This window comes from Myotis brandtii, unplaced genomic scaffold (assembly GCF_000412655.1).
Source record: "Myotis brandtii unplaced genomic scaffold, ASM41265v1 scaffold31, whole genome shotgun sequence".
NCBI lineage: Eukaryota > Metazoa > Chordata > Mammalia > Chiroptera > Vespertilionidae > Myotis > Myotis brandtii.
The window spans coordinates 1,611,141-1,626,830 of NW_005361873.1; the positions used below are offsets into that span (position 1 = coordinate 1,611,141).

At 35.7% G+C, this 15,690-nt stretch overlaps 1 protein-coding gene across 8 annotated transcripts in view; it reads right to left on the reverse strand.

Annotated features, from left to right (window-relative positions):
* The window catches only part of IBTK (inhibitor of Bruton agammaglobulinemia tyrosine kinase), a 77,769-nt gene that overhangs the window by 47,612 nt on the left and 14,467 nt on the right, over positions 1-15,690 (reverse strand). For 3 of the 8 annotated variants that reach the window (XM_014542645.1, XM_005869931.2, XM_014542649.1), the window contains exons 8-15: positions 13,907-14,030; positions 9,638-9,815; positions 6,318-6,492; positions 3,962-4,561; positions 3,010-3,096; positions 2,113-2,195; positions 1,996-2,033; positions 1,452-1,548 (exon numbers count right to left, since the gene is read on the reverse strand). In XM_014542645.1, the coding sequence (XP_014398131.1) occupies positions 1,452-1,548; positions 1,996-2,033; positions 2,113-2,195; positions 3,010-3,096; positions 3,962-4,561; positions 6,318-6,492; positions 9,638-9,815; positions 13,907-14,030 (1,382 nt within the window). Of the gene's footprint in view, positions 1-1,451; positions 1,549-1,995; positions 2,034-2,112; positions 2,196-3,009; positions 3,097-3,961; positions 4,562-6,317; positions 6,496-9,637; positions 9,816-13,906; positions 14,031-15,690 lie in introns of all 8 variants that reach the window. The other 5 variants (XM_014542644.1, XM_005869930.2, XM_014542646.1 and 2 more) reach the window with 3 other exon arrangements.

Consider the following 15,690-nt stretch of genomic DNA (forward strand, 5'->3'; position numbering starts at 1 on the left):
TGTAATACTTTCAACAATAAAGAATTATTTAAATAATAATATTAATTAATTAAAAAGCAATCCTAAAATTCATATGGAATCACAAAAAATCCCTGAATATCCAAAGCAATCTTGAAGAAAAAAAAAACTGGAGGCATGGCACTTCTGATTTTAAACTCTATTACAAAGCTATAGTAATCAAAATGGTAATGTATTAGTATAAACACAAACACATAGACCAGTGAAACAGAATTAGAGAGCCCAAAAATAAACCTTCACAGTCAACAAAGGTGTCAAGAACACAAAATGGGGAAAGGACAGTCTCTTCAATAGAGTGTTAGGAAAATTAAATGTTTGCATGCAAGAGAATGAAAGTGAACCCATACACAAAAATCAACTCAAAATGGATTAAAGACTTCAAGGTGAGACCTGAAACCATAAATATCCTAGAAGAAAACATGAAAAAAAAACACAACCCTAAACATTGATCTTGGTGAAAATTTTCAGATATGACACCAAAACCACATACTACAAAAGCAAAAAGAAACAAGTGGGATTACATGAAACTAAAAAGCTTCTGCACAGCAAAAAAAAAAAAAAAAAAAAAAAAATGTGTCGGGGGGTGGCTTCTGCACAGCAAAAGGAAACAATCAACAAGATGAAAAGACAACCTTTGGAATGGGAGAAAATAATCTGCAAACCATATCTGAAAAGGGGTTAATATGCAAAATACATAAGAACTCCTAAAACTTAAGAGTAACAAATAAGTTACTCAGTTAAAAAATGGGCAAAAGACCTGAACAGATAACATACAAAGAAGACATACAAATGGCCAACGAGGTATATGAAAAGGTACTCAATGTCACTAGTATATAATCATCAGGGAAATGCAAATCAAAACCACAATGAGATGTCACCTTACACCTGTTAGGATGGCTACTATCAAAAAACAGAAAGTACTAATGAGGATAAAGAAGGATCACTTGTGCACTGTTGGGCATTAAATTGGTGCAGCCACTATGGAAAACAATATGGAGGTTCCTCAAAATATTAAAAATAGAAATGATACAGCAATACTACTTTTGGGTATTTAGCCTAAGGAATTGAAATCAGCATCTTGAAGACATATCTACTTTAAACAAGGGGAAAAGCAGGCAAGACAGAATTTTTTTAGTCTTGGTCAAAACTATACTCCCTGTTGTCAATTCATCTCAGTCACAGAAGTAGTTGTGTCTGAAGTTTAAAATCCAATCTCAACCATTAAATACAATTCTTACAGAGTTCATTTTCACATAGGTAAGGAAAACTTGCTTTTTCTATGTCTTTACTGTTAGTAATCATCCCTATTGCTAATTCTAAATTAAGCCTGTGTTGAAGACTTATTTCAATTAAGAGTAGAAATTAAGATTCATGTTTTTAACATTATTCAATTATATCTTAAAGATTTAAAATACCCTAACTCTTATTAATACCTTTTATCAACACAGCTTCATCAGTATAGAGGTAGTCCAAAATAACTTTCAGTATGTCAGACTGTATTGGCATTTCCAGAGCTGCACAACTGGAAGCCTAAATAAAAATAAAATAAAACAAAACAATTTAAACTACAAAATACAACTATATACTGATTGAGATTGGTACAAAAATTTTGAAGAGGAATTGCATCAAATGCAAAAGAATATAACATTTATAAAACACAAAGCTAAAATAAGATAGTTTTAATTTTAAATTGCCTTGAAATAGGCATGAAAAAGGATCAAGAAAAATTTAGATAAAAAACACACTGCATTCTAAATTTCCAAATAATGGGGAATTTTTGATTTAAGTAGCTTTTCTGCACTAATTTTCATTTCTAAGTATTGCTATTTTCCAGCAGGCTTATGCATAAAGTTTAGTACAAAAGAAAAACTGAGTTAAAATATCAGGTTCCCATTTTTACTCTCTTTAGTATATAACCTCCTCAAAATCTAAAGAAGGTTTGTTAACCAGCCTCATTGGTTTCTACTTAAATCTTACCTCGATCCATGAGCTACTCAGCATACTATGAAAATAATCTGAAAGAAAAAAAAATCAATAAGAATAGTGAAACAATACTGAACAAATAAATCAGCAACTAAGAAAAAGTGTACCTACCAAGTCTAGCACAAAGAACACATTTATGACAAGGAAATTCCTTTCCATCCACTGATTTCATGGTCACATCATACACAAATGAACTGCAAGAAAAACGTTTAATTAAACCAAGAGCAATTTCTTTACTTGTTTAGCAAATAAGAAAATTCTTTATAGAATTTGGCTTGGCTTTTGACTTTTTCATTAAAGGCAGCAGAGAATAAACAACATGAGGGTATACAATGAAGTACTTCATCTCCTTCCATTTTAAGGAAGACAATAAGGGCCTTACAATAAAAATATTTAAAAAGGAAACTGAATTCAGATAAATATTCAAAAATCTTTACTCTCACTTTTCTTATTTAATTACTGGCCAATAATATAATGGGAAGTGACAGCACAGTCAAAGGTCTTTAATTCACTTATTTGTACAACCCATTCTATTCTAAGCATAATCCAGATATCTCCAGTTTCTCTTTCTCTAAAAACTTCACCTATAAAGAGTAAATACCTAAAAACAAAATATTTAATAATATACTAACAGTATAGTATATTCATCACTGAAAAGATTTACAAAGGAATCATCATAATGATGAAGAGGCATAATCAGTTTGGTTTTGGAGTTAACATCATTTCCTATTGATCCAAAAAACACAAAATGTAGGCAAGAAAAAAATAATTAAAAATTCCTTTCTTAATTAGAAAGTAATCAGAAAAATGAATTGTACCAATGTCTATTAAACAGTATTTTATCTATTTACTTCAACAATTCTCCATTATTTCCAAAAATGAAGAATACTAGTAAAGGTAAAAGTGTATCTTCCTATACATTTTGCTTCATATGTAAGAAGAGTTCTATTTCCACACTTAGGTCCCAAAATCTAGACATAAAAAGTTTACTTTTATTTCCTAACTTACCATTTTTTCTGATTTAGCTTTGGTTTGTTACCAGTTTTCTTGGCAATAACGTTAATTTTTTCATTTTCAAATCTGACTCCATCTAATCTATCAACAAGAATAGATAAAAATTAACAGTGTTTATATTCCCTTACCAAAACAAACAAGCAACAAAAATCCAACAAATCAAATCTGAACATGATTATATAATTTGTATCACCTACAAAAATATCTCAAAGAACTCCCACTCTGTGGTAAAGAAATAATCATACATTCTCTTTAAATTTTACTTAGAATTCAAAATGTATTAAAATATCACTACTGACCAAAAAATAATAATTTTTAAAAAAATCGAAGGTATGGTATAAAGCCCTTCATTGTTTTTAAATAGAAAATATGCACTCCTCCCCAGCTCCCACACCACAACTAAGGTTACATTGCCATAGGCAATATAAATACCTTAAAAAATAGAGAATTCCAAAAAGTCTGGTTTGTAGTATGACAAATACTGTTAGCCTCTTTACATGTTATATGACAAAACTACACGAACAATATGAAGTCAGTATTATTCCTCCCATTTTGTATACTGAGAAACTAAAATTCAAAGAAACTAAGAAATCTGACCCAGCTAGTTATAGTAAAGCTAAGAGACATACAGAGGTCTTTGTAACTCCAAAGAGAGTACTCTTTCCAGCAACCACACTGCCTGCCATTCTAGATCTCTATTATACAAACACCATAGAGAGTTCAAACCCAGTAAGTCTTCCCATATGTGAACGTTTTATTCCAGGGAATCCCATAAAGGTAGCTTTAGCAGAAAATGAAGAAAACAAACAAACAAACAAACAAACAAACACGTACCTGCCCACAAAACAGGGAGTGGGGAGGGAGGAATAGAAGAACAGCAAAGGAAAAGATAATTTTTAAAAGGAGGACATAAAATACAAGAATAGATATTAAGGAGGAGCCATACCTACTACACAAATTACTGAAACCAAATTTCTTTGCAACATTTTGCAACATTCTTACAGGATCATCTTCCCCAACACTTTTTACTTTTTTGGAAGATTTGAGTTTGCTTCTCTGTTTTTCACTAATTGTATGTGCTTGATTACTTTTATAAACTTCAAATGCTGACTTCTGATTATCTTCATGGGAATTCATTTTATTCAAATGAGGATTCAGAGTACCCTGATATTCTTCTGGTTTTTTGTTTAAGATAATTCTTGGTTTGAAGCCATGAGTTAAAAAGTCACAAGTATCTGTGTATATAAATTGTAAAAGGTATTCAAACAAGTCAGGATGGACCTTCTCTACCACAAAGAGAGGGCATCCTACAGAATCTTCGTCTTTCCGGTAAACATCTGTAAAGTCTAAAGAAGTACCATCTGAAAGGAACAATTTCTGAAAAAAGTCAGAACGCATTGCCAAAATATATTTATGAGCAGGGAAGATTCTGTTGCCAACTTGAAATGTCACATCATGGATGCTGTCCATTTCATTTGCTTCCCTCAAGAGTTTGCCCAACTCTTCAAGAAAGGATGATGAAGACACAGCTGGAATTTCATAAAGGCTAGAAATGAAACAAAAAATCATTTTTACTTTCAAGAAAAAACTTTTAAAAAGCATCCCTAACCCGGCTGGTGTGGCTCCGTGCTTGAGCATGAACCAGGAGGTCACAGTTTGATTCCTGGTCAGGACACATACCCGGGTTGCCAGCTCAATCCCCAGTAGGGGGCGTCTAGGAGGCAGTAGATCAATATTCTCTCTCATCATTGATGCTTCTATCTCTCTCTCCCTCTCCCTTCCTCTCTCTGGAATCAATAAAAAAATAAAAATAAAAAATAAAAATGAAACATCCCTAGCCAATTCTCCATTTAAAGTGCAATTTCTTTTTTATTTGCTAACCTTAGAAAAATTTACATTTGGCATTTCCTAAAATATAAGAATATTGCACAGTCTTAGATATTGTATCAACCTTTAAATTTTTTCTATTCCTTTTTCTCCTAAACTAAAATAATAAGAATTAAGTTTTCCTTTGAAAGCAGTGTTTTCTCTTTCTACAAAGAAACACTAAAATATAAATTTCAAATGACTATTTCACAGAAAATTTTTAAATGATAAATATAACTAGAAATATTCACAAAAGGATACAGTTCTCAACCTCTTCCTCCTTTATGTCCATTTATTTTACAAGTAAAGAAAAATATATAAAGAATTGAGTAAATACTTTGGGTCCCAGATCCTAGAATAGGTCAGAAACTCAATAAAGTAAAAATAAACACACACAATTGGTCTGTAACCCTGAGTCTTTTAGTACTTTAAGAATGCTATCACACCTACCCAATCTACATTTTATCCTTCCAGGTCTGGGGGACCAACCCTCTTGGTTTGCCTGAGACAGAGGGGTCTCCTAGGAGATGAAACTTTCAGTGCTAAATACAGAACAGGCATGGGCAAAACAGGATGGTCACACTCCTTCTAGGACTTCTTTCCTTTTCAATACTTCATATTTACCTTAATCTGTCATCTCTCTACTAATGTGACTTAGAAGATTTGTACAGAGATTCACACTATCCTATAGGTGACTCTACACTACTTCTATTATCAATTCTCATCATATTCAAGGGTCAGAAATTGTTGCAAACTACATAACAAATATTTATATTTTTCAGGATCTGGGACCTTAGAGTACATCACAAAGTACTAAAGATATAAATAAATTTGTGTGCCTATCTATATAATAAAAGCCTAATATGCTAAGTGTCCGACTGTTGGTTCTACCAGTCACTATGACGCACACTGACCACCAGGGGTAGACACTGCGACCAGTAGGTTAGCTCGCTGCTGGGGTCCAGCCGACTGGGACAGGCCGGACATGCCCTAGAGCCCTCCTGCGGTCCCTCTCCAGCCCTGATCGTGTACCGCTGGGGTCCCTCAGCCTGGCCTGCACCCTCTCACAATCCAGGACCCCTCGGGGGATGTTAGAGAGCCAGTTTCGGCCCGATCCCCGCAAGCCAGGCTGAGGAACCCCACCAGTGCACGAATCCGTGCACTGGTCCTCTAGTATATACATAAACATATATGTATACATCTTCAATATTTTCAATAAATATCAGTTTTCAAACTAAAAGGAACATTTCATCATTACCAGTATAACAAATTCTACCTGTGAGTTATCCTGGTAGCATGATTCTATGTCTAAAGTCTCTACAAGACATGGCAACAGCTCTTCAATTAAATTTGGTCTAGGAGCTATGGAAAACAAACAAACAAAAAACTCCAGTGACTGTTCCTTCTAAAATGAAATGTAATATATACAAGTATACCTTGTTTTAGGATCTGACTGCAGGATTGCAAAGTTGCATCCACTTGGATCTGTGCTGACGCTAACAGCTCTGTGGGCAAATGTAAGTTTCTCAAGTCGAATTCTTTCATATACACTATTTGTATCAGAGACACAAGACACATCTGATGAGGAATTATGAAGGTTTGATAAAATCTCTGCTAAAAAGAGAAAAATTCCAATTAATTAAGGTTTTATTAAAATGATTTAGGAACAAAACAGAAAAACAATTAGAATACAGAAATATCTTTCATATGTATTAAGTCCATTTGAAAAATTACATCCTCTTTCTCTTTAACACAATTTGCACCCTATATATTGGTTGTGTTATACATGAAATTTTGGTGGGTCAATTCTCAATTATCCATGAATTTCTCCCTTTCGACAAAAATCCTCCACTTGCAACCAAAGCTATCTTTCTAAAAAGCAAATCTAGTGTTAAACAGGATTTTAAAATTCCTGTTTGCATTACAAATATATAAACTTGGCATCTTCATAATTGATTGCTCATTTGTTCCTTTCTTCCCTCCTCCCCCTTTCTTCCACTTATTCAGCAAATATCAGAGTGATTACACTATGCTACTATACTAGTAATGCAGTGATCATCAGTCTATCCATAGTGATACAGTAGTGAACAAGGCATGTCCCTACCATCTTGGATACACTTCTAGCAGAAAAGACAAACATTAAACAATGATAACATCATTACAAGTCATATCAAGGCTATAAAAGTATGAAATTTGCATTAAAAAAATGATTCTGCCTACAGTATGAAGTATATTTAAAGTATATGGAACCAAAGACAAAGAGATTAGTCCTGAAAAAATAAATGTTATAGAGGTTGTAGAGATGAAACTGTAGAAAAGTATTAAGATTTCAGAAATACTGAGACAAAAGTGACAAAACTTGGTGACAATTGGATGCAGAGGGTAAGGGAATATGGGGTGTCAAAATAACGATTTACTTAAATTGAAACACTGAAAAGTAGATGTGGGTGTTTGAGTTCAGTTTTAGACCACTAAATATGTTGTAAGTAAGACACAATTTTAAGGACTTCAACATTTATAAGTCAAACCTGAATTCTGGTTACTCTCTCAAATTCACTCTATTTCAGTCTCAGGGGTTTACTAATATTCCCCCAACACACAGTTATTCCAATTTCTACATTCTCAAATAAGTATCAGTATTTGTCTCCATGACTGCAAATATTTATAAACATGACTATGCCCCTACAAATTTATGAGTGTCTCAAAACAAGGGCCCATTTATATATTTTAGTATTATTAAAACCTGGCCCTATATCTGGCATATAGTAAATGTACCTTAAATGTCAACAGAATTTACTAATTTATAAGGAAATGAAAACAAATAATTATCCAAAAATCATTCTTTTGTGGCTTTGTAATTTTGAAAAATATATTTATATAATTACAAATGTAATTTATACATTTTTAGCATACAATAACTGATTTGTTCATTCTACAGACAATGTCTATGTGCCAGAAAATATGCTGAATGCTAAGGATATAGAACAGACATGGTCCTTGCCATTTTATAGTCTAATAGGAGACAAGTATTTAAAAAGTAATCGCAAAGATAAATACATAAAAACAAGTAAAAGTAAGCTGCATGATGAAAATACAAAGGGAATATTATAAGTGAAACTGGGTAACTCAGTTTAGATTGAGGAATCAGTAAAAAGTATTTTTGATGAAGTATAAATGAAGCTGAGATGTAAAAAATTAGGAAAGGCCCTGGGACTAATCACAACTGGACAAGACTGAAACCCTGAAGGTCAGCGTGACTGGAGAGGTAAAAGGAAGAAATTCCAAAAGTCAGGGCAGGTGCCTAACAGGCCATGTGTTGGTAATGAGCAAACCATTAAAGAGTTTTTAAACACAGGCATATTAGGATCTGATCTTAAAAGCTCACTCTAGTAATCACTTGAGAATAGATAAAAGAAAACAAGAGTGGAAATAAGAAAATTATTTTTGCAGTAGTCCATGTGACTTGGACTAGGGTGGGAGCAATGAGATATGAAGAGGTAAATAAATTCTAGTTTTTCTGGGAGAAAAAAAAAATCAACTGATTATTAATTATGGATGAAAGAAAAAGTCACTAACCTAAGTTAAAAAAACAATGCAATTAATCAACAAGATTATAAATTTATAGTAGTCAGGTAATTAAGAATGAACTACAGAGCCCTGCTGGAATGGCTTAGTGAATTCAGCATCAGCCCATGGACCAAGAGGTCCCAGGTTTGATATCCGGTCAGGGCACAGCTTGGGTTGCGAGCTCAATCCCCAGTGGTGAGCGTGCAGGAGGCAGCCAATCAATGTGTCTCTCTCATTGATGTTTCTATCTCGTTCTCCCTCTCCCTTCCTCTCTGAAATCAATAAAAATATATTTAAAAAAAAAAAGAATGAACTGTATAATGAAAAATTTCTACTTCCACTGGTGGCAGCTTAAAACTATCCTTTATATTAATCAAAAAATGAAAAAAATTTTTTTAATTATTCAGCAATTGTTTAAAAAAGATGTACTTTTTAAAATTCTCAATGAACATAAAAACTTTATTTTTCCTATGATTTTTCTCTAAGTCATGTAACATACCTTTTGAAACTTTAATTTTATCCTATATAATAAAAGTCCAGCAACTGAACAGCAGAACGACCAGAACACCCGGTCAACCAGTCACTATGATGTGCACTGACCACCAGGGGGCAGACACTCAATGCAGGAGCTGCCCCTGGTGGTCAGTGCGCTCCCACAATGGGAGCGCTGCTCAGCTGACGGGGATGAGCGGTGCTCCCACAGCGGGCTGATCCCAGCAGGCCACGCCCCCCACCAGTGCACAAATCCCATGCACTGGGCCTCTAGTACATATATACACACACACACACACACACACTAGTAAGTATGTAAAAAAACCCAAAAAGCATAAGTTACTAAATTCTCATTTTGGGGAGAAAGACAGAAAAGGGAGCTTGGAAGATGGTTCACAACCATCTGGGGAGTTGTTTTTTGTTTGCTTGTTTATTTTTTAACTTTACACTTCCCTAACCCTAAAGTAAGTCTAGCAATTAGTAATAGTGAGCCACTGTTACTGATGAGAATGTACCATGACCTCAGGGTATGCTGAGATAGATAAAAAGTTGAAAACTCCAATTTAAGTAAATCAAATTCCTTCTGCTTACCTGCACATACACAAACCAAAATCAAAAGAGAGATAAGGGTAAATCTTATGAAATTAAAGGTTACCTGAAAAGAACCTTTATGTGCCATTCACATATATGAACTGACCTTTCTTTTCAGAACTCTTTCTTTTTTCATCAAACCATTTCCCTCTAAATCCTTCTCCATCCTGGGTGACAAATAAAATTTCATTCCTATTTAAAGCAATATCAGAAATGAAGACTTGGCGTGGATAAGCCCACCGACACTGCTTCAGAGAACTGCTGACTGATCTCCAGCAAAACACCTAAAATAAACCAAATTACATCCTATATAATAAAAGGCTAATATGCAAATTATCCCCTCGACTGGGAGTTCAACCAGGGGGCAGGGCTGGCTGGCCAACCGCCCAAGGCCCCTCCCCCCTACTGGCCTGGCCCTATCGGCCCCTGTCAGGGCAAGCCGCCCCCCCACCCCAATCGGGGTTGGGGCCGGCCGGCCAACCTCCCATGTCCCCTCAATCAGGGCAGGCCAGCTGGACCCCACCCATGTACAAATTCGTGCACCGGGCCTCTAGTTGGAATATAAAGCACTATAGCATGTGATCAACCAAAAACTGAAATCAAGAGGTAATGTTTCTAAAATAAAGTTCCGAATAATATGTTTCAATGTTCCTTCTGCAGAACTTTTAATAAGTGGCAATATGTTTCTTTGCATGAATTCAGTAATACCTGTTTCCAATTGTGGCTATACTAACCAAGACTTTGACTGGAATGTCATGTCTGATAGAGACATGCCCAGACTCTGGATGTCACCAGAAAGCTTTAAGGAATGAAGCCAATAAGAGCACCTTGGAGAAAGCCTGGTACCTTGCTTGGTCACATGGTTCATGGCAGTCTTTTCAGGTTACAAGCCCTACTCAGACTCTGGGAATACCACCTCTAGGCACCATTGCCACCTCCTTCTGTGCCCAGGCCTCATCGTCCCTCTGACAGAGAGTAAGGATCTCTTGGCTCTGAAGGGAAAACTTCGTCCCTACTCAGCACGAAGCAGTTACACAAGAGATCCTGTGTCCCTTTTCTCTGAAAGTATTCAGAGCCAAGGTCCCTGGGAATGTGGTAGGCAGTTAGACCTGAGCAGAGCAAGGACAATGGCCAACTAGGGGAGAAATGGACTAGAACAGGGGTGGGAAAACTTTTTGACTCGAGGGCCACAATGGGTTCTTAAACTGGACCGGAGGGCCGGAACAAAAGCATGGATGGAGTGTTTGTGTGAACTAATATAAATTCAAAGTAAACATCATTACATAAAAGGGTACGGTCTTTTTTTTTTTTTTAGTTTTATTCATTTCAAACGGGCCGGATCCGGCCCGCGGGCCGTAGTTTGCCCACGGCTGGACTAGACCCTGAGGGGTGCTTCTCACCACTCCAATTGCTCTGAAGCTGGTAGTGGAGGAATCTGTGTAGATCTGACCTTTACATTTTGCTGAGTAGTTGGGACACATACTGATAATATACAGAACTATTCCATTCATTTTGGAAGTCATACACAGGGACCTTTATATGTTGAGACCCACTGTCTGGGAAAAGGATGCAAGGTTACTGCAGTAGTTCCCTGTAGCAAATGTCTGACTGTTACTAAGTGTCCTAGTTATTGTCTTTCAGTATCTAATAACTACAATATGAATTGTTCTGATAATTTCACCTTCCCTTATAGTAATGGACATACTAAGCTACTGGCTGGTTGGTTTCTGATATCTGGGTTAACTCCCTACCAACAGCACCGGAGGGCCCTGTTCCTTAGTACGAATGACTGTCTTTATGTCTCAGAAACATCACAGGGTCTGAACCAAAAGAGACTTTCTCAAGGCCGTGGCACCGGACTGCAATGATGATCTCCACCTGTGGAGCCCTGCTGCATATATTGCTTTGATCATTTTTGTTATGCTGGTAATGGTAGGCTCCCTTAATGTAGGAAGTGACCCAGCTGGCTTGTAGCATAGTAAAAACCCTGAATGTTACCTCCAGGGCTATATATGGGATAAATCAAGAGCTGAGCCAGGTCAGGGAGGCAGTTCTAGAAAATCAGGCATCAATAGATTATTTGCTGTTGCAGCATAATAATGGTTGTGAGAAATTTAAAGGAATGTACTGTTTTAATCTTTCTGACAATTCTCAGTAAATAGAAAATATATCCAAGATCCTGCATTTGGTGTATTCCATCCCTGGGACCTGCTTTCAAGGCAAAAGCAAATGCAGTCCAGCAGGATGAGACTTTTTCATCTAATACTAATCTCACAGATATGAAATGATAGAAATAGCAGTGGAGAAATGTTAGGAGCAAAAATAGAATATTGGGGACTAGCTATGATTAGAGGAAATATTAATCATGCTGTTAACCATGATTGCCTTGTGTTGGTTAAACTAAAGACATTCTGACCTGGCTGGGAGTTGTACGCCTCCCAGGACCTGGGAGTCAACCTAGGACCTGGGAGTCAACCTTGGAACCATTCTCATTCAAGAACTGCCTATTATCATGGAAAGATTAACAACCTTGTTGCCCAACAGTGGATTCCCACTCCAGCCCCCTACTTTCCCACGTGATCTTTGTCCTATCCTATATAAGCAGCTGGCTTATGGGGGTCTGCAGAGCAGATTTTTGTGGATGACCTGCGGCTCTCCCATACTGCCGGCAATACTGGAATAAACGCTCAACGCTCATATATGATTTAAAAAAAAAAAAAAAGGTCAAGATGGTTTTTAAGAAATGTCTTTCAGAAAAAGTACATCAAGCAAACAGTAAGTATTAAATATCCTTCAAAGACATTCCTCTTAATTAATTTTCAGTATTGCTTGTTTTGGGCATACAGAACTGCTATAATACTAAAGAAACACAAAAATCTTATAGGTAAAACTTAGGTATCAAACTTGCTGTAGTACTATCTGTTTACAAGAAGAATGAAAAGCATCCTGTGAAAATCCAAACTTGATTCTAAAGAAAACAAAAGTATAACTAAATTATATTACGAACACAAAACTTTAGAGACAGAAATAATCATCATAGAGTTTGACATGCTTGGTTTAATGGCTTCCTAGTGGTTCTGCAAACCATAGTATTCATGAGAAATGGCTTAAGGACTGCTGCTCAAGGATATTGAAAATAAAGAGATGGGATGCTGGGCTTCCCAACACAGCTTTATCCAGAACAGCTACCCTTTTATCTGCTTCATAGATTAGCATTTCAAATAAGATTTCATTTGAAATATTTTAACAGTGCTGATTTTAAAAGTTCAATCCTCTCATAACTAAGAAAATAAAGCACAAAATGGTATCTACCAAAATTACTCAAAAGTTATGCACACACAAAAAGACTATATTGATTCCTTCACAGTTTGGTTTTTAATGTAAGACTAATTTTAAGCAAGTAAATATCCAGAGGTATAAGTCATATTAATATAAATGAAACACACCCCAAAGTCAAAGTAAGTTTTTTATACTCAAGATTTTATGCAATCCCATGCCTCTGCTCCCTTCCATCTACAAGTTAGAGTAGTTCCCTCTATTAAAATGATCAACTACAATAGGTTTATGCCTGTAGTGTACCTGTAGGTGAAGCCTTATGATTTTAATTCTTCAAATTCTAAAATGTCAAAATTCACAGCACTTTATACACATCAGAAAAACATTCTAATTGTATGATTTGTTTTATAGCAAAAAGCCGAAAGCAATCTGTGTTTTTCTAGTCAGTATAAAATTTTTTCAGTGTACTAATGTATAATATATATTTTTTAATTAACAGTTTTATTAAAGAAATATACTGGTATGTTTACAAAGGGAACTAAAATTAAAACTCTATAGTATTTACTTCAATGAAAAGAAATAAGATTGTTTATATAGTGATCTAGAAATGCATTATCTTTTATATACGATAGTTATAATATCTGCATATATATATTATGTATACATTTATTTAAAACTGAATCTGTGGAAAAAAATTTCAATTATGCATCAAATTTTTAATATTGCCTGCTTTACTTTTTTTAAAGAGTAGTTACATAACATAGTTCATATCTATGTAATTCATTTACACAGTATTGATATTTATCAATACTGTGTACATATAAAACCCATCAAAATCCCTTACTTATTTCCATTTTAAGCACAGTAAATGATATTTTAAACTACAGTTTAACAAAGCAGTACTTTGCAATATTAAACGTCATCTTATTTCTTTAAAATACCAGCTCCATACTAATTAGTACTGAATGTCAAAACAAATTGAGAAACAAAGTCAATAGAAGTCATCACTATCGTGGAAATACGTTTACATATTATCAGGTCCTCCACAGCTATCAACTGACATTAAGATTACTACACTTTTGCATAAATATATACTCACCCTTCCAGCTCCATCCATTGCAAGAATACAAATTTTTTCACCCTCATTTTCTTTCAAATGTTCAGGATCAACCTTATATTCCAGACGCCCCCCAGATACAAGAACCTTTTTCAAGTTTAGCTGTCTAGGGGGGAAAAAAATATACATTATGTTCTCTAAAATACACATGCTCAACTTTTAAGAAATTACTATTCAAATAATAACTTAGGGCGATATTGTGAAAGGGAGGGAAGATGATTTAGCCTTTGGTATTCTTAGTCCCTCTCTTTCTACTTTATTTCAGACGCCCCCCAGATACAAGAAACCTTTTTCAAGTTTAGCTGTTTAGGGGGGAAAAAAATATACATTATGTTCTCTAAAATACACATGCTCAACTTTTAAGAAATTACTATTCAAATAATAACTTAGGGCGATATTGTGAAAGGGAGGGAAGATGATTTAGCCTTTGGTATTCTTAGTCCCTCTCTTTCTATAAGTTTCCCCTATACAACAGCTGTTTTTTTCTATGGCAATCCTTTTCTCCCAAAAGCCTCTCCCCATACAGATACACACATTGAACACCTAAAGCCCAGCTTGCTAATGCACACATTCATTCTAGTTTAAAAAACTGATAAAGCTAAAAGTTCCTAAGTGTATTTGCATTTTAACAGAAAAGAAAAATTTTAAACCTCAAAACAAAACAGAAATCCTTAGTTTCAAATATGGACAACCCTAAATAGATACAGAAACCATGAAAATTATCAATATTATTAATTTAATAACTCACCCACTAACCACACATTTCATTATGTCTGCACATGGGATATGCCTATAGTATTGTGTGAAACCTGCTATTACTCCTATGATTATCCTCCCTCTAAGATATTCTATCTGCATTTAAGATTTTTTTCATTTCAAAATTACTATGTTGTAACTATCTGCAACAAAAGAATTTTCTTAGTGAAAACTTGGCTATAATATACTTATGTAATTTAATGTCGTGAGGGCAAGTTTTATAAATGTTAACTAAACCTTAATATTCCACAAATCACCTCATATTGACAAAAAACCTAGTCAGTTCTAAGGAACATGTATGCTCACATTTTCATGTTTCTGTAACAAATATAACCTACAATAGATAACCTTTCAATTGTTATACACAGAAGTTGTAACAAATTGATGATTGACATTTTCTGCTCATGAGTTAATTTCAGGGATGATATCTATTTATGAAGTTACCATTTTATTTATATTAGCAAAAACACATTTCATTATATTTCAATTTCAATGCCTGATTACTTTTTAAGTTAGATGGCTACTCTCTAGAATTCCTGCACACTACTGCTTCCACTAATTGAGCTATACTCTTCCAGGGTCAAAGATCTATTTCTCTACTTGTATTTATTAGTATTATTATTATTACTAGAGGCCCGGTGCACAAAAATTTGTGCACTCGGGGGGCGGGGGGAGGGGGGTCCCTCAGCCCGGCCTGTGCCCTCTCGCAGTCTGGGACCCCTCGGGAGATAACGACCTGCTGGCTTAGGCCTGCTCCCGGGTGGCAGAGGGCAGGCCCAATCCCTAAGTGCAGCCCCTGGTCAGGCTCAGAGCAGGGCCGATTGGGGAGTTGGGGCGCCGCCCCGTCATGCACAGAGCAGGGCGGATCGGGAGGTTGCAATGCCACCCTCAGTCACGCTCAGGGTAGGGCCGATTGGGGGGTTGGGGCACCGCCCCCTGTCACACACAGAGCAGGGCCAATCAGGGGGTTGGGGAGCTCCCCCCTATCAGGCACAGAGCAGGGCCCGTGG